The following is a 26,931-nucleotide window of genomic DNA, read 5'->3' on the forward strand; positions in this document are numbered from 1 at the left end:
ACTCTAGACATTTTTTAAAACTGCATTTCAATTCTCAATCTGCTATGATACAAAACAAACTCACGATTTTGTCGGCATCTTTCTGTCTACGAGAAATGACGGACACTCTGCAATCCATTCCAGGTGTCTTCATGTGACACATCTTTGCTGATGCTTGAAGAGACCATTCCCTGAGAGGCACGTTCTGCCCCAAGTGCTGTATATGAAGCTACCCATTCAATAAACACTTGAGATATTTGCAGAGTTATCGGAAAGGGTAGTGGGACTCGTTGTGTTGGCTGTCTGAAAGAACCAGATACAATGGACCTAACGATCACTTCTGCTCTGTATTAATGTTCAGTTTGGTAGCAAAGACTGAGGTCTTATGTGAAAGCAAAATACTGCAGATGCTGGAATCTGAAACAAAAACAGAATGTTGGAAAATCTCAGTGATCTGACGGCATCTGTGGAGTGAGGATAGAGCCAACGTTTCAAGTCTAATAAGCTCTGACGAAGGGTCATCCAGACTTGAAGCATTGGCTCTATTCTCTCTGCACAGATGCTGTCAGATCTGCTGGGATTTTCCGCTGTTGAGGTCTTGTGTAGTTGTCAAGTGCACCGACTGCTTCTGAAACTCTTTTTAAAAAAGATGAAATATGTTTTTTATAATCATATGGAATGTTGCAGATGTTACGTGGTCAACGTTTAATGCTCTGTGTAAGTGTTGGTAAGGAATTCTACTTTCTCCTACTTGCACCAGATTGTTAGCAGAGAGCTCCCCTTGTCCATCACAGAATTGTAACTGATTCGAAACTATTTGGTCCCATGTAATATCCAAGCAAGTCACCTTTTCAACATTCATTCTCAGGCTCTGGGTTTCATCCTCTAGGTTTTGGTACATTCTTTATCAAAACATTGAGGGTGAATTTCCTTGATGTTTGCCTGGATAAACAGGATTTCCTTTTAAGTTACAACAGCAAAGCAAGAGAAACTGTAAGGAATTTCACCCTGGGCACTGTTAACTCTGCTACATTTGATTTTCTGTTATTTATCAAAGCACTTGTTCAACAAACAAAATTTAAAAATAATTGTTTAACCATTAAGCACCCACTCAAAGGGTGGTGAGTGTCTGGAACAAACTGCCAGATGTAGTAGCAGAGGCAGGTACAATTTTGACTTTTAAAAAGCATTTAGACAGTTACATGGGCAAAATGAATATAGAGGGATATAGGCCAAATGCGGGCAATTGGGACCAGGTTAGTGGTTTAGAAAAAAAGACAGCATGGACAAGTTGGGCCAAAGGGTCTGTTTCCATGCTGTAAATCTCTGACTATGTCTGCCAGATGTAATTGTGTAACAGCATTTCAAAAGTTATATGTCAGTTGTATTCATTAATGAATTGGAAACTATCCTATTTCTTTAGTTGGCCGTTAACCCAAAGTCAACACAGATCAAATTTTTTGTTACAGTAAAAGTCTTAAAACCGTGAAACCTCCATTCATTCTTTCTGTCTTCAGAATTGCAACAATAAGAAATAACAAAGGTAAATAAGTCAGCAATTGGAGTATTTTCCAGGCCCAAACTGTAGCTACTCTGTAGGACAGTATAAATCAAGTAATGCAGCATGTAAAAAAAGGTATTGCAATAATTGTGGGCAATTTTAATCAAAGATAGTTTGAGTACCAGTTCATTAAGAGTTTCTCCGATTAGTACATCCTAAAATTAACCAGGCAACAGGCTATGCTATATAAGAGCTGGCTGATGTATAATAAGACAGGAAAGAATTCTTTCGAAGAATGATCATAACATGGTAAACTGACAATGAGAAATGGTCTAAAAGTAGTCTCTTACATAAGGTCAAAGGTATGAAAATTGTTGACTAAAGGGGACTGAGAAAATAGGCTAAAAAGATAAAACGGTAGATAAATAGTATAAAACATCTCAGGCGATATTTCATAATTTTCAACAGAAAGGAAGACTACCACTGTAGTTTCCAGACTACAGGTCAGGACATCTAATGGGGTCGCGGAAACTGAATTGCTTTTTGAGCTCTACCTCCTGAGAATGCACTCCATGCTGAAACTGAGACTGAGGCATGTCTACCCCTTCCCATATTCTGCTCATCCTTCTGAGATGTGGGCTCTAGCCTGTGGCCACTTTACTGATTATGGTAGCACCAGGGAATATGGAGAGCTTGGCTGAAACCTCTGGCCAGTAACTTCCTAATGTTATGTTGTATGTCTGTTGAGAAGTACTTTGCTTTAGTCATGAAGCTGGACACATAAAACCAGAGTCGATAGTGGTGCGCTTTGGCCAATCTCTGAGCTCAATCCCATCACCCTGGCACTGTGGAAATGACTTGGACTCCAACATCAGCTCAAGATCCTTCACCTGTGCTTGCCCTGCTTGGCCAAAATTCTTGAGCTGGAGCAACAGACTGGTGAGTACAAAAAAATAACATTTTTACAAAGTACATTAAAACACAGATTTTCATATTTACATGATTTATCACATTGATCTATCATACAGTATCTAATTACAATATTACACCTGCTTTATTGCTGTTTTAAGTGTTAAAATTGAGTTGTATTAGAAAATAGTAAGGAAGTGCTGCTGTATATTAAAAATTATCATTGCTGGCTCAGCCATCATTTATTGCAGATTTCTGAGTCAACCACATTGCTGTGGTTCTGGAATCACATATCAACCAGAGATCTGAGAATAGCAGATTTCCTTCCCTAAAGGAAATTGGTGAACTAGATGTGTTTTTAATAACAATGGTTTCACATGATGGCACAGTGGTTAGCAATGCTGCCTCACAGTGCCAGGGACCCAGGTTCGAGTCCCGGCTTAGGTCACTGTCTGTGTGGAGTCTCTGCACATTTTCCTTGTGCCTGCATTGGTTTCCTCCGGTTTCCTTCCACAGTCAAAGACATAGGTTAGGTGGATTGGCCATGTTAAATTCTTCCTTAGTATTCCCTAACAGGTGCCGGAATGTGGCAGCCAGGGGATTTTTGCAGTAACTTCATTGCAGTATGAATGTAAGCTTACTTGTGACAAATAAACTTTTTATGGTCATGATTTTTTTATTGAATTCAAATTTTATTATCTGCCACGGTGGGAATTTGAACCCCGAGTTCCCAGAACATTACCCAGGGTCTCTGGTTTACTAGCCCAGTGACAAAACCACTACGCCCCTACCTTGCCTAGAAGATGAAGGATCTGTTGCTAAGTAAGGAAGTTAAGGTGATGTTAGAATCTTTGAAGATTAATGGTAGAACAGAAGATTGGGAAAATTTTAAAAATCTGCAAATTGACTAATAGAAAAGAAATAAAAATAGAATAATAGAGTAAACTCACAAGAAATATAAACACATACAGCAAGAGCTACAATTACATTAAAACGGAGAGGAGGTGACAAACATTGGTCCCCACAGTAAGAAGTCTCACAACACCAGGTTAAAGTCCAACAGGTTTATTTGGTAGCAAACGCCGCTAGCTTTCGGGGCTCTGCCCCTTTGTCAGGTGAGTGGGGAGTTCTGATCACAGACAGGGCATTATAAAGGCACACATTCAGTTTACAGAATACTGATGAGAATGCGAGTCTTTACAGTGAATCAAATCTTAAAGGTGCAGACAGTGTGAGTGGTGATAGCATTAAGCATAGGTTAAAGTGATGTGTATTGTCTCCAGACAGGACAGTAAGTGAGATGTTGCAAGGCCAGGCAAGTCATGGGGGTTACAAATAGTGTGACATGAACCCAAAATCCCAGTTGAGGCCATCCTCGTGTGCGGAATTTGGCCATCAGTCTCTGCTCAGCAACTCTGCGCTGTTGTGTGTCGTGAAGGCCGCTTTGAAGAATGTTTACCTGAAGATCAGAGGCCGAATGCCTGTGACCCCTGAAGGTGTTCCAACAGGAAGAGAAGAGTCTTGTCTGGTGATTGTCGAGCAGTGTTCATACATCCATTGTCGTAGAATCTGCATTGTCTCCCCAATATACAGTGCCTCAGGACATCCTTTCCTGCAGCATATCAGGTAGGCAACATAGACAGGTAGACTATGCTGGTATTGTGAAACTTCTTACTGTTTATCCCAGTCCAACACCGGCATCGCCATATCAAAACATTGGTCCAACAGTGGGTGAGACTGGGGAATTAATAATTGGAAACAAGAACAAAGGAAAGTACAGCACAGAAACAGGCCTTTCGGCCCTCCAAGCCTGTGCCAGTCAAGATGCCCTAACTAAAAAAACCTTCTGCCCTTACTTGGTCCATATCTCTCTATACATGTTCGCATCGAAATGCCTCTTAAATGTTGCTAATGTGCCTGCTTCCACCACTTCCTCTGGCAACACATTCCAGGCACCCACTGCTCTCTGCATGAAAAAAAACTTTACCCTTCTTACCTTGAACCTGTGCCCGCTTGTTATTGACACTTCCCTGGGAAAAAGCCTTGACTATCCACCTCGTCCATGCCTCTTATTTTGTAGACCTCGATCAGGTCTCTTCTCAGCCTCTGTCTTTCCAATGAAAACAGGCCTAGTTTATTCAACCTCTCCTCATAGCCAACATCCTCAAAACCAGGCAATATCCTGGTGAACCGTCTTTGATGGGAAACAGCAGAGACTTTTAACAAGTATTTGTATCTGTCCTTGTGGTTTTAAAGGTTCTTAATTTCAGTCTATTTGTCCTCACTATCTGCACGCTCAGAGGATCTGAGTCTTCATCAGATTCCACCTCAAAGGCACATGCACCTGCAGCAGCATCTGCCTGGTCCAGTGGTTACTCCCAAAAAAGAGAAATTGTCAAGAGCACAGCAGATAATTACAGTGTGTGAAATTCACTCTGGCAGACATTGTAGGGTGCAGGAGTGGTCCAGGCACATGAACAGAAGAACATAAGAAATAGGAGCAGGAGTAGGCCATCTGGCCCTTCGAGCCTGCCCCGCCATTCAATAAGATCATGGCTGATCTGTCGTGGCTCAGTTCCACATTCCCGCCCTCTCCCCATAACCCTTAATCCCCTCCCTTATCAAAAACCCATCAACCCGCGTCTTAAAAATATTTAGTGAGGTAGCCTCCACCACTTCAACGGGCAGAGAATTCCAGAGGTTCATCACCCTTTGAGTGAAGAAGTTCTTCTTCAACTCTGTTCTAAACTCCCCCCCCCCCTTTATCTTGAGGCTGTGCCCCCTAGTTCTACTGTCCTTTGAGCGGGAAGAGTCTCTCCACCTCTATCCTATCCATCCCATTCATCATCTTATGCGTCTCAATGAGATCTCCCCTCATTCTTCTAAACTCTAACAAGTACAAGCCTAGTTTATTCAGCCTCTCCTCATAGCTCAACCCCCTCAACTACGGCAGCAGCCTAGTAAACCTCCTCTGCACTCCCTCCAAGGCCAAAATATCCTTGTGTAAGTACGGCGCCCAAAACTGCACACAGTACTCCAGCTGCGGCCTCACCAATGCCCTATACAGCCGCAGCAAGACCTCCCTACTTTTATATTCAATCCCCCTCGCTATGAAGGCCAGCATCCCATTCGCCTTCCTGACCACCTGCTGCACCTGCAAGCTGGGTTTCTGCGACTCATGCACAAGGACCCCGAGGTCCCTCTGCACCGTCGCCTGCTGCAGTTTTTCTCCACGTAAGTAATAATCCTTCCTACCATTATTCCTACCAAAGTGGACCACCTCGCACTTGCCAACATTAAATTCCATTTGCCAGTTCCTGGCCCATTCACCCAGCCTATCTAGATCCTTCTGCAGACTCTCCACACCCTCCGCGTAATTTGCCGTTCCACCAATCTTGGTGTCATCAGCAAATTTCGACACCATACACTCGGTTCCCTTCTCCGGATCATCTATATAAATGGTAAATAGCTGAGGCCCCAGCACCGACCCCTGAGGCACTCCACTAGTCACCAACCGCCAATCCGAATAGCACCCATTGACCCCCACTCTCTGCCTCCTATTTGACAATCAGTCCTCTATCCACGCTAACACCCTACCCCCAGCTCCATGTCCCCTGACCTTCTGTAATAACCTCTTGTGAGGTACCTTGTCAAACGCCTTCTGAAAATCAAGAAAGACCACATCCACCAGCTCTCCTCTATCCACCGCCCTAGACACATCCTCATAGAACTCCAGTAAATTCGTCAGACACGACTTCCCCTTAATGAAACCGTGCTGCGTCTGCTCTATCAAGCAATTCCCCTCAAGATGCCTCGCTATTTCCTCCTTGATGACGGATTCTAACATTTTACCTACAACAGACGTTAAACTAACCGGCCTATAATTCCCCGCCTTTTGCCTGGCACCCTTCTTCAACAATGGCGTAACATTAGCTGCTTTCCAATCTTCCGGCACTTCCCCGCAATCCAGTGACGTCTGGAAAATAACCACCAAGGCATCCACTATCACCTCCGCCATTTCTTTCAGAACCCTCGGATGCATTCCATCCGGTCCTGGGGACTTGTCCACAATCAGCCCCTCCAGTCTGTCGAGCACCGCCTCTCTAGTAACAGTAATGTCATTGAGACCCTCCAGTCCTACCACCTTTCCATCTCTAACACCCGGCAAATTATTCACGTCCTCCTCCGTGAAGACCGAAACAAAAAAGTTATTCAAGACCTCAGCCATTTCCCCATCCCCTACCACTAAGTCCCCCTTCTCATCCTCTAAGGGTCCAACGTTCACCCTAGCCAGCCTCTTCCTTTTTATATACTTATAAAAACTCTTGCTATCCTTTTTTATATTAAGCGCTCGCCCAGCTTCATAGTTTATCCTACCCTTCTTTATCAATTTCTTTGTCGAATCGCATCTTCAGCAGGGTTATTGTCCTTTTCATCACTGCCCAGGTGGAGACATAGCTGAGATTGTAGCTCTCCTCTGCCTTCGGGTATCTAAGAGGCACATCAACCACCTTTTCAAAGGATAACCCTTGTCAGCAATCAACCAACCATTGAAGTGAGCTGGAGCAGCAAACAGCCCTGGCACAAGTGACACTGTACGTGGGCATCATCTGAGCTGCCAAGGTATCTTGCAAAAACTTCTGGAATCTGGGTTCTGTGATGACAAATTATCTGAAACCACTTCCTGTTGACAAAGACACTCAGCTGGTACCTTGATGACCACATGGATGCAATCAACAGCCCCCTGCAATTGCAGCAAGGACTTCAGCCTGTTTAGTCTAGCTGACTTGGTTGGTCCTTAAACATAAATGTTCTCATCCATCTGAAGAGCTTCAGTTACCAGCTTGGCACATCTGTATGCAGCTGAATGGGAGATTCCACAAAGATCACCCAAAGAGCCCTGGAGAGATCCAGAGGCATAAATGTTAACTGCCATATGACCATTAGAACTACAGGTACCAGGTGTCCAACCACATAATTGGAGGCTACCTCTGGTCCAATCATCTGGCAGATGGTCATGATGGCTTCACTTGAAAGCCATGGCCTTGTGTGGCAGTAATCACTGCCTGTATACCCCAGGAGCAGGGTAGTGGCATCTTCTGTGGGATATCCTGCTGTCCTTGAGCATCCTGTGCTCTAAAAGGTGATGCCTGCTACCACTTGGCCTCCCCTGTTCCTCATATGAGGTATTCCTTGCCGAGTAGACTATAATTAGCTGCAGAGAAGCAAATAAGGCTGACCCATGCACAGAGGGTGCCAGGAAGATACAACTCTTTCACATGAAAGGACTGCCAAATCCTGAAATCTCCAGCCTAGCTGCTGAAGCCTCCAGAGAATGCAGAAAAAAAATACTCAATACCCAAAACCAAATCCTCACTGACCTCTTTAAAACCTCTTAACACACAGCCTGCCATTGCTCCTGTCTCCTTTTATCCATCTTTGGATGGGAAAACTGCAAAAACACTGTCTGGTTTTCTGTGTTGCTTGTGCCAATCTAAAAAAAAAATTGCACAGGCACAGTAATATTCTGGTCAATTGGAGATGCAGTTCTCCCAAGTTCCACCATAATTTTCAGCAGTTACATGCTTGATCTGCACTCACGCCTGACTGAAAATATCGCACGAGTGCACAATAATATCAAGAAGTGCATTCAACGTCACTACGAGTTTCCATGTTGGTGTGTACCTGCCTGGGCATCAAAACATGCTGGGCTCTGCATGTTTCATTTGTGTGGATTCCAAACTGAGGCAGAATCTTTAATGAAATGGTGAGATCTGAGGTGCAGATAGGAAAACGAGTTATAGATGATCAACTCATGATTGTATTGAAAAGTAGAGCAGGCTCAAGGGCCCATAAGGACTATTGCTCCTGTTTCTTATGTCATTTAAAGCAACATTTTCTCATTTATTATCTTGTTGAGCAATTTTTGAAGTGTGACACTGTTTACAAAACTAAAGATTATCAGCAAACGCTTGACAATGTGCAAACATGCTGGAACTAAATTGGGTATTTTGAATGACCATTCTGAATGTTAAAATGCTTCAGTAAATAACACTCTTGCATTTTCTTTTGTGAACCTAATGATCCTCTTGTGTCGTATAATAAATTTAAGTAGGTAGTGAAAACTTTTCAAACACTCAGAAGAAACAGCTTCTTACACTCTGGCAAAGCAGTTCTGATCCTGTTCAAGTATTTGGTGAAAGCATAACTAGACATCTTGTACTTAAACTCATCTTCAATATTTTGCATGTCCATGCTAGTAACCATTCTGTGATTATATGGCACATTCAGCTCTAGTGTCTTGACTGCAATAAATTTTTGCCACTTCTAATAAGCTTCTAACTACTTTGTAGGTTTCAGTGAATAGGCTTTATTTTACAGCTGAATTTTAGATTTCATGGTAGAAGAGTTAAAATGAATTGCAAAGAGCTAACAAAATCTAAAGTATTTATTGTATATGCTTGGTTACAAAAACCTGTGTAATTGACATAAGCTGATACAGGCAAGCTACTCTCAAAGTCACACACTATCTTCACTTGGAAGTATATCACCATTCCTTCAATGTTGCTGGATGCAAACTATAGAACTCTTCCAAGCAGCACTGTGGTTGTACTTACAGCCCAAGGCATACATCCGTTCAAGAAGACAGCTCACCACCACCTCACTACAGCTTTGAAGAGAAGTCTATGTTTCTGACCATATTTTTCAGTATGTACAAAGCAAGAACACATTTTGTCTTCTCGATCTTATCACCTTTCCATTGATTCGAAATGACAAACATGGTGTGTTTTTTCATTCCAATATAATCTGCCAACTTTGCAAACTAAGAGGAAAATGGAGAGAGAGAAACAGGTAAAGTAATTATAATCTAGAAGATAATTGTATTTGCTACATCATTCATTTGAACCAATATTTATTAAAATGAAATCTGGTCACTTTATTGCTGCTTGTTTGCACAATATTGGTGCTGTGATTTCCCTTGTTAAAACAATGACTGTATTTCAAAATGCTTTGGGATATCTAGAATATGTGAAAAGTGTTACATAAATACAGGTAAAATTGAAGTCATTGAGAATCATGGAGAAAGTTCTCCACTAGCTAGAGTCAACAAAAAGATGATGATTGTGCTTAGTGAAGGCAAATCATCACATCAGTGCCAAGGCCTGATATCTTAACTGTCTCAGCAATAACTACCCCTCCATTGTCAGGTTAAACCTGATAATTGCACAGTATTCAATCTCATTCACAACTTCTCAGACTGAAGTAGTCAATGTTCATTCAGCAAAATCCCAAGTGTCAAGTCTCATTCGTGCCACACAAACTCCAGGCAATGGTCATCTCCAATAAAGGAGACTGTAATCATCATCCCTTCATGTTGCATGGCACTACCATAGCTCAAAACTCCACTAACAATATCCAGGAGAAGTGGGGTGGGAGGGATGTGGGTGGTGTGTAGTGTTGCCATTGACCAGAAAAGAAACTGGAACAGTCAAAAAGATATGTGCCTACAAAGCAAGTCAGAGACTGAGAGAGATCTCTGTAACAAGAAACTTGCATCCTGCTTCCTCAAAACCTGTCCAACATCTACAACACAGGATTGTGATGGAAGACTGCCCACTTGCCTGGATGAGTAAAGCTTGAACACCACACAGAAGTTTGCCACCCACCAGAACAAAGCAGCATGCTTGATCTGCACCATCCTGACTTGGACCTAATTATCATTCCTTCATCGAGTCAATTTGTTGCAACTCGTTTCCTGGAACAACTGTGATATAACTACAACACGGACTGCAATGGTTCAAGGTGGAAACTCATATCACCTTTGAGGACAATTAAGAAAGGAAAACAAATACTGGCCATGCTACAATGCTGCGATCCATGGAAGAATGAAAAAAAATTACATTCAAAAATACAAATTTGGCAACAGGATTTCGGATTTGTACAAGACATTCACTCAAATCACTATGATCTTTGGGACTCTTTGGCAGTCGAACACAATGATTCTGGGAATTGCCTGAGGAACTTCCAGAAGGCAATTCCCATGCTCCGCAGACCTTTTGAAAACATCTCCAACTTGGAGTTAGAATCAAATTTCAGACAGTTCTGACATATTATTTAAACTGTTACTCAGAAATTTAGACAAAAGTCCTAGTCTAACTCCTGGGTAACTATACAACTGACACTGTCCATATCCCCAACTCCAAAAATCCCCTTCCCCCAACCAATTCAAGCCTCTCCCTCCCACCTCAACGTGACTATTCCCCACCATGCAAAACCACCACTGACCCCCGCAACTCCCCCACCAGACAAATATATGTCCTTACCCCAATCTGCTAGACCACTCACTAACATCACCCTCCCTATCCACTTTCCTTTCCCACCCCGTCAGCACCCCAGAATGATCCAGCGCTATCAGTAACCAATTCAATGAAGGACCACTCTGCCCTGATGCCAGGGATAAGGGACCTGGCCGAAACGTCAAGTTAAATTGTGATGCACAGGAGGGAGAAGGGAAGAGGAGGAGTGGAGCAGCAATTTCCATTCTTTGGAAGACTTGGAGCCTGCAGCTACTTCTGGTGTTACATTTGTCAACATCCAATCCCCTGGACATATTCCAGAATTTAGGAAAATCATAACCAATGCATCCATTATCACTGCAGCCACACCTTTGAACCAGGATATCGGCCCTCAGTTGCTGAGAATTGTTCAGATTTCAATCCCTTGAGTTACTCCAATACGTTTTCTCTGCTGATACTAATTACTTTAATTCCCCCCTTTGTTCCCCACTATTTGTGACATGAAATTTATCTCTTCTACTGTGAAAAGAATAATATGTCTTCACCATTTCCTTAAATCTCATTCTTCTTTGTCTGCCTCTAAGGGACCAACAAATACTTAGCAACTTTCCTTTGTTTATCTATTTTTACAGGCTCTATTTTTACTTTCCTGGCTGGTTCATTCTTTTCATTTTAATCAAGTTTCTGGTAACCTTTTGTTGGTTTAGAATACTCCCAATCCTCAGACTTACTGTTGTTCTCTGCAACATCAGAAGTCTCTTCATTTAAACTATCTGTGGGCTATTCTCCCAAAAAAACTAAGTGCCCAACAGGCAGGAAAACAGACGATTTTCCCATCCGTTCTTTGGGTGTACTCAGTTGACTCGAATCTCTGGCACACTATGCATCGCAGAGTGATGTGGGCGAGATGCCTACTCCCACTCGAGGCCGGCAACATTGTGCTGAGTGAACCATTGTGCCGGTCTCAGTGGGGAGATTGCCAGTGCACACATGCCAAATCACTGGTCTCCCAATTGCTTCCCAGGCACATCCCCTCCTGATGATGCCAGGGTATCAAAGGGGCCACCTCCCCAAGGGACCTCAATGACCTCTGTCCCCACCAGCAAGGAGATCACACCTGGTCCCTATTGATGGAACCTCTCCCAGTTAGTGGGGTAGAGAAGAGAAAGACATTAATGAACCTGGGAATATTGTCCCCAGCTCACAAATTTATATAGAAATAAAGATTTCCATATTGTAATCAGCCTCGTGCTGATTATGTCAAAAAACATGGACTGGGAGACTCGCGATTAGCTGGATGCCATTAAAAGCTCCAATTATTTCTTAATGCTCAGTCCAATGGTATAATTACTGTTAGGGAGCCAATAAACTACCTTCACCAGCATTTTCTGACTCTAATCTCCACCCATTCGGAATGTTCTTCCTCATCTTCTGACAAGATCCTTTTTACTGCTATCCTTGCATCATCCTTTACTATCAGAACTGACTGTATGAAATGTGCACTTATTTCCCCAACTGTGGTCATCGTCTTCATTTCTCTGTCATGATAATTAAATGTTTATTCATTTCTCATGCTGCTAATTTGTCTAAATTGTGAAGAATGCTGTACGCATTCAGATAAAGATATTTTCATTTCAAGTTTTCTACCATTATTTGCTTATCACTTTTCCAATTTAACCTCCTATTGCATCACTACTTGTCTTTAGCCAAATCTCTGCACTGCTTAATTGTCTGGACTGTTCTTCCCCGATTTCTAAATCTCCCTTAAGTGACCCCTCCCCTACCACTTATCTTAAAGATCTACCCACAACAACTATCCAAAGATCCTTCAACAGTAAATTTCAAACCTATGAGCTCTATCACCTAGGAGAACAAGGGCTCCAGACCCATGGCAACACCATAGTTTGCAAGTTCCCCTCCAAATCTCTCACTATTTTGATGAAGTTATATTGCGTAATCCTCCACTGCATTGGGTCAAGTTCCTGGAACTCCCTTGCTAACAGCACTGCGAGTGTTCCTGCAATATATGACCATAGCAGTTCAATACCATTTTCAAATGAAATAGGGATGCTAGGCTTGTCAGCGTGTCCTGAGAGCCTTTTCTTTTAAATTGTATCAGTACACCCAATTCCACCAATGAAAACACTCCAATTACCTTCCGTTTTAGTTTATTGTTTTCATAAATGTAATTATAGCTTTTCTCCGGTATCCTTAATCGATCAAAGTTTGTCCCGATCACAATCTTGTAAATGCCTGAAAAGAGCCATTTGACATAAATATGAATGTTAAATGTGAAACTGAATAGTGACAAGGGTTATATCGGCAAAGAGAAGAGAGACTTACATTTCTGTGCAACAACATTTTGTAGATCCTGAAACTGCTTCAACAAATCCTCATCAACATTGTCCATGGTAAAGGTGTTAAAAATGAATGCGACTCCATGAATCACATTTTCTGGAATGATTGGATTCTGAGCATCATCTGCATCAGGATTGAAATCCTTCAACTAAATTAGAGAAAAATTAGTAGCTACCAATGGCATAAAACTTCACAATTATTCAGCATGAGGGTGAAAGCTTACTGAAAAGGTTCTCAGTCACAGACAAGGCCCATTCATTTCATTCACCAATTCTATTGAAATCAAGGTTGGCCACTATGAGTACGGATCAACTTTTAACTCCATCAAGCTCTAACAGCATAGCATCTCTTCCCATAATTTTGGGTTTTTTTGTTTCATTTTCTCTGTGCACTTGGATTATCCTCTATGTTCTAGTTACTCTGTCCACATGTTATCTTGGGCCATTCTGTTTCTATTACATAAGAACATAAGAACATAAGAAATAGGAGCAGGAGTAGGCCATCTGGCCCTTCGAGCCTGCCCCGCCATTCAATAAGATCATGGCTGATCTGTCGTGGCTCAGTTCCACTTTCCCGCCCTCTCCCCATAACCCTTAATCCCCTCTCTTATCAAAAACCCATCAACCCGCTTCTTAAAAATATTTAGCGAGGCAGCCTCCACCACTTCAACGGGCAGAGAATTCCAGAGATTCACCACCCTTTGAGTGAAGAAGTTCCTCCTCAACTCCGTTCTGAACCGCCCCCCCCTTTATCTTGAGGCTGTGCCCCCTAGTCCTACTGTCTTTTTTGAGCGGGAAGAGTGTCTGTGCATTACGCTGTCTGTGCATTACTGTTGCACAATTCACAATGTAACTTTACTGTTCTGTCTTGTGTATTACTTCATTAATATTCTCTATTTTCTAATACTCAGTCCCTGTGTAGTTCTCCATGACTATTCACTATATTTCTGCTTTGAGTACATGTGTCACTCTGACTATTGTTATGCCCAGAAAACATACATCATCCTGACTAAAGGACAAAAACCTTACTAGGTACGACTGACAAAAAGGAAGTTCTAGCCTTCAGAAAACAGCAAGAAGCTGGATATTTCGAAAAATGTACTAATGTCCTTCTTGTGACTGCAGAAAACAATTTCCAAGGAAATACACAAAGATCCTTCTTCATTTCTAACTGAACACTGACTAGCTATGACTCACAGAAAAAGGAATATCTAACCTTAAGAAAACAGCAAGAATCTCATTATCTCTAACAGTATACTAATGCTGCTTGAATGTGCAGAACTCAAATTCCAAAGAAATGCACAAAGACCCTTTTCCATTTCTAAGGCAAAGCTCTGCCCAATGGATATGATACATCTGTGAGAACAAAGGGACCCTGCAAGTTATTGAACCTTGATCATGGATGAAACATTAAGCATCTCAAGAATCCAAACCATCCATCCTTTGCACAAACCAAGGGGATAAAGTGGGAGTGCTGCCAAATGACAACCACCACCCCCTCTTCCCCCCTGTCCCTTTTCCATGTGGGGTTGTTTCTATGAATGAAACAGCAGCAGAATCAGAGCTCTGTCCAGGTTTAAACTACCTGGCTTTTACCTGCACTGTTTTCCACTGCAAACTATAAGACTGATTCACCTTAATGTCTTCACTATCATGGAAGTCAGAACCACTAGATCACCCTGCATTAGTTCAGGTAGCTAACTTCTGAAGAACACACCATCAGGCTTTTTGCTCACACGCAAACCATATTTACTTTGACTGGTCTTTGCCTAGGATATCTTTCTTTATCCCTCTTTTATTGTTTAAATGAATTTGTGGGACATGGGCATCACTGGCTGGCCAGTATTTTTTATTGCCTATACCTAGTTGCTCTCAGAGGGCAGTTGAGAGTCAATTCCATTGTGGTGGCTCTAGAGTCATAGAGCAGGTAAGGACAGTAGATTTCCTTCCCTAAAAGCACATTAGTAAATCAGATGGGTTTTTCCCGACAATTGACAATGGTTTTATGGTCATCAGTAAATTCTTAATTCCAGATTTTTTTATTGAATTCAAATTCCATCATCCGTTGTGACGGGATTCGAATCCAGGTCCCCAGAACATTAACCAAGTTTCTGGATTAATAGTCTAGCAATGATACTACTAGGCCATTACTTCTGTCTGAATGTGTGAATGTATTGGGGCTACATTACAACCTACTTCCTCCCCTATAGTTTATTTTATACACGCTCAAAAATAAGTGCTGTGGTAACTAAATCCCAAACGGAAACTTGGCACAACAATTTTCAATTTATTAACAAAAGAAAACTTGAATACACAGGATTACATATAGTTAAAATTTACAAAACATTTCCTCCCCCAAAAAAATGGCTTTGTCTCTCCATCACTCCATTGTGGGGAATTCCAGAAGCTTTAGAACAAAATTTTGATTTCTGAGGACAAAAGGCATTCTTTTGGGTATCTGAAGATGGTTTAATTTTGCTTCTTAAGCAAATCTTATTCAGAGAAGTTAAACTCTGAGGTTTCAATGGAGAGGAAAGCTAATTGGGTGCTGTTGTGTTCCACCTTGTTCTGTAGTAGCAGGTCTAAGCAGACATATTTCACAATGCAGAATTCACACAAGGAGAAGCAAGTGAAACTCTCTATCAATAGATTAATTTCCTGCCTGGCAGTAAAAAAAACATAACTTCAGAAACCGTGCAAAGAGTTAAAAAACCAAATGTTAAAAGCGGTGCGAATAGCTCAGTCATCCTAAACAGTTGAGATTGTCTTAGAACCTGACTCTGAACCATGTGAGTTTCTTGGTTGGTTTGAAAGGACTATTAGGACTGATGTGACTAGAGTGAAAAGTACTTACAGATGTGCTTGTTGTCAAATTATCTGGGAACTTCGGATAAAATATGGTTGCTGGTGAACACAGAGGGCAAAAATCATTGAGTGGGAAAGTGAGAGATCCTGCATACCAGAGGCCACATTGCACAACTTTAGGAATGCATTTGTGGGCATGGAATACTGTGGCTTGTGGTTTAGAATGCCAAATGGGTAGATGTTGTCTTAATCTGACAGTGCAACACTCCTTCAGTTCTAGCACTAAGGGCTCTGATCCACTGAAGGGGGTTTGAACCTATAACTAATGCTGAAGTGAGAGGGCTATCAGCTTAGCCTGATTAAAGGACGCCTTGCTTTGTAAATATTGCTTCTTTTTCACTCCAAAAAGGTTTTTGAATTCCATGAGATTATCTAAAGTGGTACATCTTAAAAGCATGAAATAGATAAACTTACGTTGGTTCCTAGTGGCACCCTTCCTTCCAGAATCATCCTTAACACTTTCTTTGTCTTAACTGGATTATCCAATGAATTCCAACCAGCTGTGTCCCAAAACTTCAATGAGTTTGACTTGTATGATGTGAGCTGTTAAATAATTATTATGATGTACATTTATATGGTTCCTTTCACAACATCAGGAGATTGTAAAGCACTATATTGCCAATTAAGCACCTTAATACTGTAACAGGAAATGTGGCAGCTAGTTTCTGCACAGCGTGCACCATAAAAAGCAAAAACATAATGACTAGATCTTCTGTTTTAGTCACTGGAAAGAAGTCTGCTATTAAAAATAGTGGTTCTGGGATCTTATGCCTGAGGGGACAGACATGGCATTGGTTTAAGGTCTTATCCAGAAGATGGCACCTCAGACCTCACAGAACCCTTTCCAGTATTGGCATTGGGAGAGCGTGGATTATTGTGCTTAAATCTGTGGAATGAGATTTGAACTCAAATTCCGACTCGATGCATTGCCTCAAATAATAAGTCAATTTACAGTATGATCATGTAAAGGCGACAATATAGGCCTAATAATAGGTGAGTTTAAATCACAACAGAACAGTATCAGAATTAAAGTACAATTTTAAAAGTCTTCAAGTGCTAGTCTCAGTAAAAATAATGATGAAACCTCAGCTTTGAATCGGGATTATAACGGATGAGCAATTAATGCCAGCTTGCCACAAAACACATTTTCCAATAATTAAATTTTAAAAACGCATAGGTGAGAGTACCTGTTGGGTGAGAGAATCAGGATGCTGTCCAGTTGGGACACACTTTATTGTTCTTCTATCTGGATCCAGAGCTGAGAGAAATGTATTAATGGTGGATGATTTACCAGCTCCTATCATGCCAAACAGCAAGATGTTTACAGAGTCCACACATTTTTCAGGAGGTTTGTACATACACAGATGGCTCCTCAGAGTTTTGAGGGCACTGCAGGAAGGGAAGAAAGAGATCTCAAAGACAGATTTGTTCAAGCAAAGTAAAGATTATCTTGTCTGCTCTGGAAACACACTTTCTGATCAAAGTAGCTTACCTCTGGTTGATAGTTAAATGACGAACAACATAATGCCTTGAATATGAAGTGTGCGGGTATTTTTGTTTTGTAAAATCTGAAATTAAAAACCAATTACATTAAATTATACTTTTAAAAATATCAGTGGAATGCAGTAAAAGCGTAAGGTTGCAAATCTACTGTCAGGATTCAAAATGCCATTAAAAACCCAGTAACATGCAGAAAACAAATGAATTTTCTGATTTTGGAAAAAAGAGTTATTTCTTATGTAAAGAAACTTTAACCTGAAGTTGGAGAGTGGACACCAGTTCCTGATGAACCTTAGCCTTTTGTGCATGTACCTGCTGGGAAATGGTTGCATATGCACACTTCATTTATTTTACCTTTTCCAAGCAGGAACTGGTTTTGCATATCTGCGCAAAAGCAAGAAAAATAGCAGATCAAATGACCTGAAGTGGAATACCATTACCAAGCAGCTGCCCAGTGAGCAGGAAATGGAAGGAGGAGCTCTCAAAAGAGAGGGAGAGGTGCCAGAAGGAAATCCCAGATAAGGAGACACAAATCAGGACTAGGTCCTGTTAAGGTAAGCTAAAAGAAAGGAACAGAGAAATAGACTCAGAGTTAAAGAGCTGCAGTGGGTACACGAGGTGGACTGGGCTTGAGAGAAATCCTGAAGATGAGAAGGCAGCTGAAGATTGGTGATTCTGTGTTGTAGGCTGTTGGGGCAAAGGTATCTCATTAAAACAATAGTGTTCTATCTGAAATCATGCCTGGATGATGGTGCAAGTATACTCAGAAATCCTGGGAAAGAAATATCAGAAGGTGAAACTGAAACCCTGTAAAGTGGGCCCCTGTTGCAAGACTGTAAACATTTTTTGGAAAGAATTAAAGACAAAATCTTCAAGTGTGGCAACTGAAGACCCTTATGAGAAAGGCAAAGTTTCAATGAGATTGGCTGGCTCACAATATGATAAATATTTGGATGGATTGTTGAAAAATCCACTTTGGTTGCACCTGTCATGGAGTGTTCAGTGTGTGCCATAGGGAGAAGACAGAGATCTTAAGTTCTCAGAGGAGAAAAACTACAAGACTATTGGGATAGTCATTAACAGAGTAATCAGTTGTAGGACTTGGTAAAGTGTCCTAGTTTAGAAGAGGTGCTACTGGAAGACTGAGTTTAGGAAACAATGAGCTTAGAAAACAGTTTTTGGGTGTCTCATGAAACATTAAGAGTTGGGTAAAAAGAATGAAATGAATGCTCAAGAATTCACCAGAAGAAACCATTTTGCAATTGTGCCAGCACCAAGCAAGAAGCCTTTGTGTCAGTCTAGCGGTAAGTACTAGTTTATGCCTCTATAAATATATTCCAAGGTGAAAGAATAGTGGTATTTTCATTTTCTTCTATTTGTATTGAGATCTTTCCAACCTTTTTGGCTAATGTAATATAATTCTTTTATTGTTTTATTTGCATTAAAAGTTCATCAGCAGTCTCCTGTCAATTTATTTAGTACCTTTCCTCCACAGTTTCTTAAAAGAAGTTACACTGCATTCTAGGTTTCATTCTGGAATCTGACTTGTTCAGTATTAGCAACAGCTGGGATTGTAACATTTGATCCATCTGCCCTTTTTTGGAGTGACAAATCATGTTCAGACTTTATTCAGATGTTTGCATATGCCCAACCTTAGTGACATTGTCCTGAAATCCTTGGCCAGGCCTGCTTCATTACTGTGAATCTGAATCCTTGGCCATCTGTTGCCATTTCTTCCCTCAGTCTCTTCTCTTGCATTCAGATAAGGTTGTCTGCCTCCGATGATAGGTGTACTTTAGCTAAACTATAAGTTCAAGTTTAATGTTACTTCTGTCTCCCCTGACCAGCCCTAAATATGATTCCATTTCTGTGCAACCCTGCCCAGGTTTCAGTCAGTGTTCAAGGCAAAAAGACTAGTTTCTGGAAATAAAATAATACAAGCAGAAAAGACTCAGCAGTTCAGGGAGTTTCTTTGAATAGGGAAAGAGAGTTAATATTTTAAGTCAATCACATTTATTCAGAACTGAAATCTTAATCAGGATTCTCTAGACATCAATGGGAGGCATTTTGTGAGGTTCCTGGTCATGACTCTTCCAAGCACTTTTTTTTTAAGCACAATCAGCACTGTGCCAGAAATCAGTGTGGAGCTGATTATCACATAATAATGTCATATGGAAATATCAGTTTCAAATACCTTTTATATCGTATGGGTCTGCAACTGTCTTCCCCCCATCCCCTGTCAGGAGTCGTTCCCACCAGCAGGGTTTATAACTGCTTCCAACTAAAGGGGAACAAGCATGCTCACCCCGTTCGTGAGATAGAGGCCATTGTGGTCATGAGGTTAGCAGCCAGGAAGGTTGCCGGCCAAGAGGAGGGGCAGTGCACATGCGCTGATCTCCGCACTGACAGAACAGTGCATGTGCAGTGGCCCGCAGAGCACTATGCTGCTGGTCTCAGGTGGGAATAGGCCCTGCCTCTGCTTTTCAGAGTTAATCTAGCTGAAGCATTCAATGTCAGAGACTTGTTCTGCTAAGCATATCCAAAAGAAAAAGGGCTGGAAATACTCCCATTTTCCTGCCCATTGGGCACTTAGTTTTGCTTTGGGAGAATCCCGTTTTTGAGGCTATTGCCTGACATCAGGTTGGTGTGACTCTGTGCTATCAGTTTATGACCTATATTGCAACAGTGCATTTTCAAGCCTGGAATTGAATTTCCTGCACCACAGTTCTTGAAATGAATTCTAAGCATTTTGAGTTTCTCTTTTTAAAATCTAGAAAATCTAACATGTAATGACTTAAATCAGCCAATTGAGTTGGTTAATTGAAATATGACCTCCCTGATTAAGGAATCAATTGATGGGCCAAAGAGGGAATCTTTTCCTGGTACTTAACCAGGAGTGTCAGTTCCTCTGCCACTCCCAAAACGAGATTGCTCACTGATCGAACTGTGTATACTGCTGTTGGAATTGTAAATAAAGGGATTTTTGTGAAGGGACAAATTTCTCTGAAGAGTTATTACAGTGGTGATGAGGAAAAAGGAACTACCCAAAGGAACCTTGTTGCGATCAGCTGCTACACATTGGGTATAAGCCACTGCCTGACAAACATGCCTCTTCAGGAAACTGGATGCTTTTGACCCTGCCATGGAAGACTGGGCCCAATATGTAGAACGGATGAGGTATTTTTTCAGAGTGAATGACACAGCCTCATTTGAAAAGCAAAGGATTATTTTGAGACTGATTGTGGACCAGCAGCTTTCACTGTTATGTGCAATTTACCTTTTCTGGAGGCACTGGACACAAAAACTTTCTAGGAATTGATGGATTTAGTAAAAGAGTATTCTGATCCTGTGAAGGTAGCAGTTTTACGCAGCATTCCGAGAGACAGGGGAGGCAATCTCTACTTTCTTGATGAGATTAAGGTAATTTGTAGAGGCTTGCAAATTTAGATTGACATTAAATGAGATGCTCTGGGTCTGATTATATGATCATATTATTGATTCTGCACACCAAAAATGCCTGTTAGCAGAGGCCAAGCTGGGCTACAAACAAGCATTACTGCTGTTTTTGTCCTTGAAAAAAAGTGGTGAGTGTAGCACGAGTTACAGGGTATTCCAATGGAGGTAGAAACCCACATCAATGCAACTGAATTAAGGGATCTCCACTGTGGGGCAGGCAACTAAGGCGCCCCGAGGAAGAATTTGGATACAAGGGATCTGCTCACAGATCCACTACTAAACAAGGCCGAATTAGGACTAAACAGACAGTAGCCTCTACAGAATCCCAACTGGCAAGATATTATAAATGTCAGTATCAAATAAGAAAAACAAAGTTCCAAAACCAACATTTTGGAAAACGACATATAGGCCAGGATACAGGAGAATGCAAACTCTGGAAGCTCCACCTACCTCTGACAAGGAACAACTACTTTGTGTTGCAATGACCAAATTGGAATCTAGTAAATTATCTGTAAGACTGAACAGACATCCACTAACAATGGAGGTCAACACAGGCACAGTCGTATCTGTGGTAGGGGAAACGGTGTTCAATAAAATTAACTCTCTGGACTCTAACTCCTATCCCTGACTGGAGACTTTGCAAGAATGAGGACTTATACAGGGGAACCACAGAGTGTTGGGCACAACCCATATTCCTGTTGCTTATGGAAAGCGACTGGTTAGGCTACCATTGATGGTAATGGAAGATTCAGGGGCAAGCCTATTGGGATGAAATTGACTGAAGGAGATTCAACTAGACTGAGTAACCAATTTTCAGTTGGAAAATGGTTGCCTGAGCGAAGTCCTCAAGTACCTGGAGATCTTTTGAAAAGGACCAGGAACAATTAAGGGAGCAAAAGTGACATTACACGTCGATCTGAAATTTTGCAAGGCCCAGCCGGTGCCTTTCACATCAAGGGAAAAGGTGGACACGGAAATCAGAAGATTGTAGCATGAAGGCATAATGAAATCGGTCCATTTTACAGAATGGGCAGCACTGTGGTGCCTATCCTAAAGCTGGATGGCTCAGTTCACCTTTGTGGAGATTTCAAGCAGACAATAAACCACTACTCTCAAGCTGGCAGGAGGACTCATTGTCTAAACTAGACATAAGTCACATGTACCTACCATTGAAACTGGATGAAGATTCACAAAAATTTTCCATAATCAATACACTATCTTTATCAGTATACAAGATTACCCTTTAGGGTATCATCAGCCTGTTCAATATTTTAGAGAATGATGGAGAACATACAAGGGTTACCACAGATTGCTATTTACCTGGACAATGTCCTCATCACTGGGAAAACGAGGGCAGAACACCTGCAGAAAATCCTTAGAAGGTTTCCAGCAGCTGGTGTGTGCTTGACGAGGGAGAAATGTGTTTTCTTAGTAGCTCAAGTAATCTATCTGGGCTACAAGATCGCTAAGTCAGACCTACATCTTCTGGAGGATTGGGTGCAGGCAATCAAAGATGCCCAGCCCTCACCACAATCCAGGTGTTATGGTCATTTTTAGTGACATATTATGGGAAATTTATACAAAATGGGACCTCTATCTTAGATCCCTTACATCAGCTACTAAAAAAAGAGACAAGCCTGGGATTGAATTTTCCACCAAGACCGAGCCTTTAAGAAAGTAAAACAACTGCTCTCCAAATGTTTTAGTGCATTATGACCCCAGGAAAGAGTTGTTGCTCACTTGCAAGCATCCCCATATGATGTGGGCACATTCTGACAGACAAATGGCAAAATGGAGAGGAATGCTCTATAGCATATGCCTCCAGGACCCTAGCAATAACGGAATAGAAGTACACTCAGGTTGAAAAAGAAGCACTGGCCTAATTTTTATGGTAAATAAATTCCACCAGTAACTATATGGGTAGAAATTCATGATCATCACTGATCACAAACCTTTGCTGTGTCTGCTAAATGAGGACAAAGTAGTGCTACCAATAGCATCAGCCCGAACCAGCACAGGGCATTATTACTGGCAGCATACCTGTATCAACTGGAGCACCAGCCAGGAACTCAAGTGGCAAAAGCCAATGCTCTAAGCAGGCTGCCATTGCCAGACACCCCATCATTAGTACCCAGAGTAGAAGAAATGGTGATGACACTGAACTTTCTGGATACTCTTCCGGTGGCCACACACAACATATGCCTGTGGACACAAAAGGAACTGGTACTAGTGAAAGTTAAAGACCTGGTACTAACAGGGGAAATGGAAAGATCTGTCCAACCACAATTCCATTCCCAATGGAGCAGAAGAGAGCACATCACCATCAAAGATGGGATACTGCTATGGGGATCATTGGCCCTGACTTGGGACTATGACCATAAGGCCGAATTACATCATTAGGCACCCAGGTGTGTCCAAGATGAAGATGCTGGCCAGGTTTGAATATGGATATAGCAACGTTGGTGTGTCGGTGCCAGGAATGCCAACAAGGGCAGAAGGTGACACTGGCAGCCCGTGGGAATGGCCAGGTAGTCTATGGACTCAATTATGGGGCGGCACGGTAGCATAGTGGTTAGCACTGCTGCTTCACAGCACCAGGGTCCTGGGTTCGATTCCTGGCTCAGGTCGCTGTCTGTGTGTAGTTTGCACATTCTCCTTGTGTCTGTGTGGGTTTCCTTCAGGTACTCCGGTTTTCTCCCACAGTCCAAAGATGTGCAGGTTAGGTTGATTGGCCATGCTAAGAAATTGTCCCTTAGTATCCAGGGATGCATAGGTTAGCGGGATTAGTAGCTTTAATATGTAGGGATATGGGGGTAGGGCCTGTGTGGGTTGTGTTGGGTGCAAATTTGATGGGCCGAAGGGCCTTTTTCTGCATTGTAGGGTTCTATGATTCTATGAACTGCACGTTGATTTTGTAGGCCTGTTTATGGATTCCATGTTCTTGGTAATAGTAGATGTTTGCTCAAAATGGTTGGATGTCTACAAGGTGAATTCGGCAAACAGTGACAACTGTTGAGAAGCTATGTGCCTCGATCTTGACACATGGAATTCCAGAGGTGCTAGAATCGGACAACGGATCAGCCACCAGCCAAGAATGAACCAGATTTATGAAATCGAATGGGATTCAACACACCAGGGCGGCACCATATCATCCAGCACAAATGGGCTTGTGAACAGAGCTGTCCAAACTGCAAAATCTGGGGTAAAGAAACAGTGAGTGGCATCAATAGACACCAAACTCTCCCGCTGTTTATTTGATTACCAGAGAACCCCACACGGGAATAACACCAACCGACTTACGCATAAGCAGGTGAGCCTGCTATTCCCAAACCTGAGGCAGAAAAGTACCACAGGCCCATTGCAGGGGACATGATGACAGCCACCAAGAGAGGCAATTTGACATAGGTAAAAAAGTCTGACTGAGGAACTTCACAAATGGTTCCACATGGATAGCAGGAACGGTACAGTCAAGTTATCCTACCGGATACGTGCAGTAGAGACTGTCTTAAGGGTGCACCTAACCCAGGTGCAGGCCTAGGATTTGTCGCCCGTCCCAAAGCCAATTCTGCTTAGCAGGCCAAGGACCGAGGGGAGTCTTTCCTGACAGACCAGCTCCACCTCTCCGGCACCACTGGAGAGAACCTTGGAGTCTTGAGATGGACCTCTACAGCTGGAGGAAGTAGGCAAACCACCATTCTTGTTGGAAGAGCAGGGTGCTAGCAGATACATCCCTCCCTTGTCAGATATTGAATTTGAGGATCCTGACTTGGGGCAGAAACAGAAAGAAAAACGTGAAGTGCCTGGACCGGGGCATTCCGTGGACTTTGGGGGGAGGGAGCGGGATGAAATGACTTCAATAAGGCTATTGAAGTTGGCCCATTGGAATATGAACTCCCTGATTAAAGAGTCAATTGATGGGCTAATTAGCGAGTATTTTCCTGGTATTTAATCGGGCGTGTCAGTTCCTCTGCACTTCCAAAGGTAGACTGCTAACTGATAGCATTTTGTGTACTGCTGTTGGAACTGTAAGGGATTTTGTGCAGGGACTTCTGCCTCCAAAGACTTATTACAAACAATTTTCAGTTTCTTCCAATCTTTGTATTAACAACTTGCGTTCTCATGCCAGATTCACAATTAGTTATTTATTTGAATCAAAAACAGAAAATGCTGTAAAATCTCAGCAGATACGGCAGCATTTGTTAAGAGACAAACAGAGCTAGTGTTGCATCTGGATGACACTCGTCAAAGCTAGAGAGCACTGGAAATTGGATGAGAATTATACTATTATGGGGGTGGGGAATGGTGGAGCAGCAAGGGCTGGATAGAGGGCAAGCGATAGGTAAGAGCTGGGGAGAGATTGACAAAGATATTGTGGACAAAAAGACAAAGGGGGAGGAATTTTCCTGTCTCGGCCACCATAGGAATCATAGCAGGCAGGGGGCAAACCATACAAAGGCCCGTTGACTTCAGGTGGGATTTTCCAGTTTTATGGTGAGCGCAGCCAGGAAATCCTGCCCAATGGGAATGTAAATGGTGATGATAGTGGCACAGATCAGAATGTGTTAATATTAGAAAACGGTAAGCCAGGTTGTCCTTTGACACATTGAATAGGAAACAGATGGCCTGAATGGGATGGGGAGAGGAGGGATGGTGGTGTGGGGGAAAAAATGGAAAGCGGGATTAAAAGGCAATGGAAAAAAAGAATCAACGAAAGTAAACTGGTAATAAATTTTAAAAATGGGGTGAAGGTGGGAGGACAGAATTCACAGTCTGAAGTTTGTTGAACTCAGTGTTAAACCCAGAAGATGAGGTGTTGTTCCTTCAGTTTGCCTTGGGTTTGACTAGAACATTGCAACAGGCCAAGGACGAGCAGGTGAACATGAGACCAGGATGGTGCGTTGAAATGGCAAGTGATAGGTAGGTCTGGGTCTTGCTTGTGGAGGGACCAAAGATGTTCTTCTTCAGTACTAAAAGTATACCACATTGGGAGCAGCAATGGCAATAGATCAGACTGAAGGAGGTGTACATGAAAAAAGTGTTTAGGCCCTTAGATGGTGAGCAGGGAGGAGGCAAAGGGGCAGGTGTTGCACCTTCTGATTGCATGGGAAGAAAGTGAGGTGTTGGATGGACAAGTGGGCCAGGTTATTCCAGAGGGAATGGTCTCTGCTGAACACTGACAGAGGGAGTGAGAGGACAATATGTCTGATGGTGGCTCTATGCTATAGTTGGAGGAAATGGCAAAGGATGATTCTTTAAATGCAGAGGTGATGGACTGAAAAGTGGACAATGAGAACCCTTTCCTGGTTTTGAAGGAAGGGGAAGAGCGCCTGTCAACCACAGTGTGTGGGAAACTAGGATTAAGGAAGAAATGCACCCCGAACATGCTCGCTTCCATCTTCTTCTATCGGGAAAAGATACAAAAGTCTGAGGTCAGGCACAGTACAGGGCCTTTGGCTCTCGATGTTGTGCTGAGCTATGTCCGAACCCAAGATCAATCTATCTGGTGTGCTCCATGTGTCTATCCAATAACCGCTTGAAAGTTCCTAAAGTGTCCGACTCCACGATCACAGCAGGCAGTGCATTCCATACCCCAGCCACTGAGTGAAGAATCTACCTCGGACAGCCCCTCCTATATCTCCCGCCATGAACCTTATAGTTATGCCCCCTCGTAACAGCTACATCCACCCGAGGAAATAGTCTGTGCACGTCCATTCTATCCTCATCTTATAAACCACTATTAAGTCACCTCTCATCCTCCTCCGCTCTAAAGAGGAAAGCCCCAGCTCCCTCAACCTTTCCTCATAAGACCTACCTTCCAAACCAGGCAGCATCCTGGTATATCTCCTCTGCACTTTCTCAAATGCTTCCGCATCCTTCTTATAGTGAGGTGTCCAGAACTGCACTCAATATTCCAAACGTGGTCTCACCAAGGTCTTGTATAGTTGCAGCATAACCCCACTGCTCTTTAACTCAAACCTCTGTTAATAAACGCTAAACACTATAATTCTTCATGGCTCTATTCACTTGAGTGGCAACCTTCAGGGATCTGTGGATATGAACCCAAAAT

At 42.3% G+C, this 26,931-nt stretch overlaps 1 protein-coding gene and 1 long non-coding RNA gene across 4 annotated transcripts in view; one reads left to right on the forward strand and one right to left on the reverse strand.

Moving 5' to 3' along the window:
- Positions 1-530: 530 nt before the first annotated feature.
- Positions 531-8,621, forward strand: LOC145337616 (uncharacterized). Its single transcript, XR_013885374.1, has 3 exons — positions 531-2,419; positions 3,673-4,015; positions 6,836-8,621. It is a non-coding gene; the product is annotated as an uncharacterized LOC145337616 (long non-coding RNA).
- Positions 8,622-8,822: 201 nt separating this feature from the next.
- Positions 8,823-26,931, reverse strand: part of LOC145337608 (interferon-induced protein 44-like) — a 35,377-nt gene continuing 17,268 nt past the window's right edge. For all 3 annotated transcript variants that reach the window (XM_080182405.1, XM_080182404.1, XM_080182407.1), the window contains 6 exons: positions 17,401-17,476; positions 17,096-17,297; positions 16,323-16,451; positions 13,030-13,192; positions 12,842-12,939; positions 8,823-9,212 (listed from right to left, as the gene is read on the reverse strand). In XM_080182405.1, coding sequence (XP_080038531.1) covers positions 9,054-9,212; positions 12,842-12,939; positions 13,030-13,192; positions 16,323-16,451; positions 17,096-17,297; positions 17,401-17,476 — 827 coding nt within the window. In that variant the 3' untranslated portion in view covers positions 8,823-9,053. The remainder of the gene's footprint in view (positions 9,213-12,841; positions 12,940-13,029; positions 13,193-16,322; positions 16,452-17,095; positions 17,298-17,400; positions 17,477-26,931) is intronic.

The sequence above is a fragment of the Carcharhinus amblyrhynchos genome, unplaced genomic scaffold (assembly GCF_965287045.1).
Source record: "Carcharhinus amblyrhynchos unplaced genomic scaffold, sCarAmb.v2.hapA scaffold_53, whole genome shotgun sequence".
In the NCBI taxonomy this organism is placed as follows: Eukaryota; Metazoa; Chordata; class Chondrichthyes; order Carcharhiniformes; family Carcharhinidae; genus Carcharhinus; species Carcharhinus amblyrhynchos.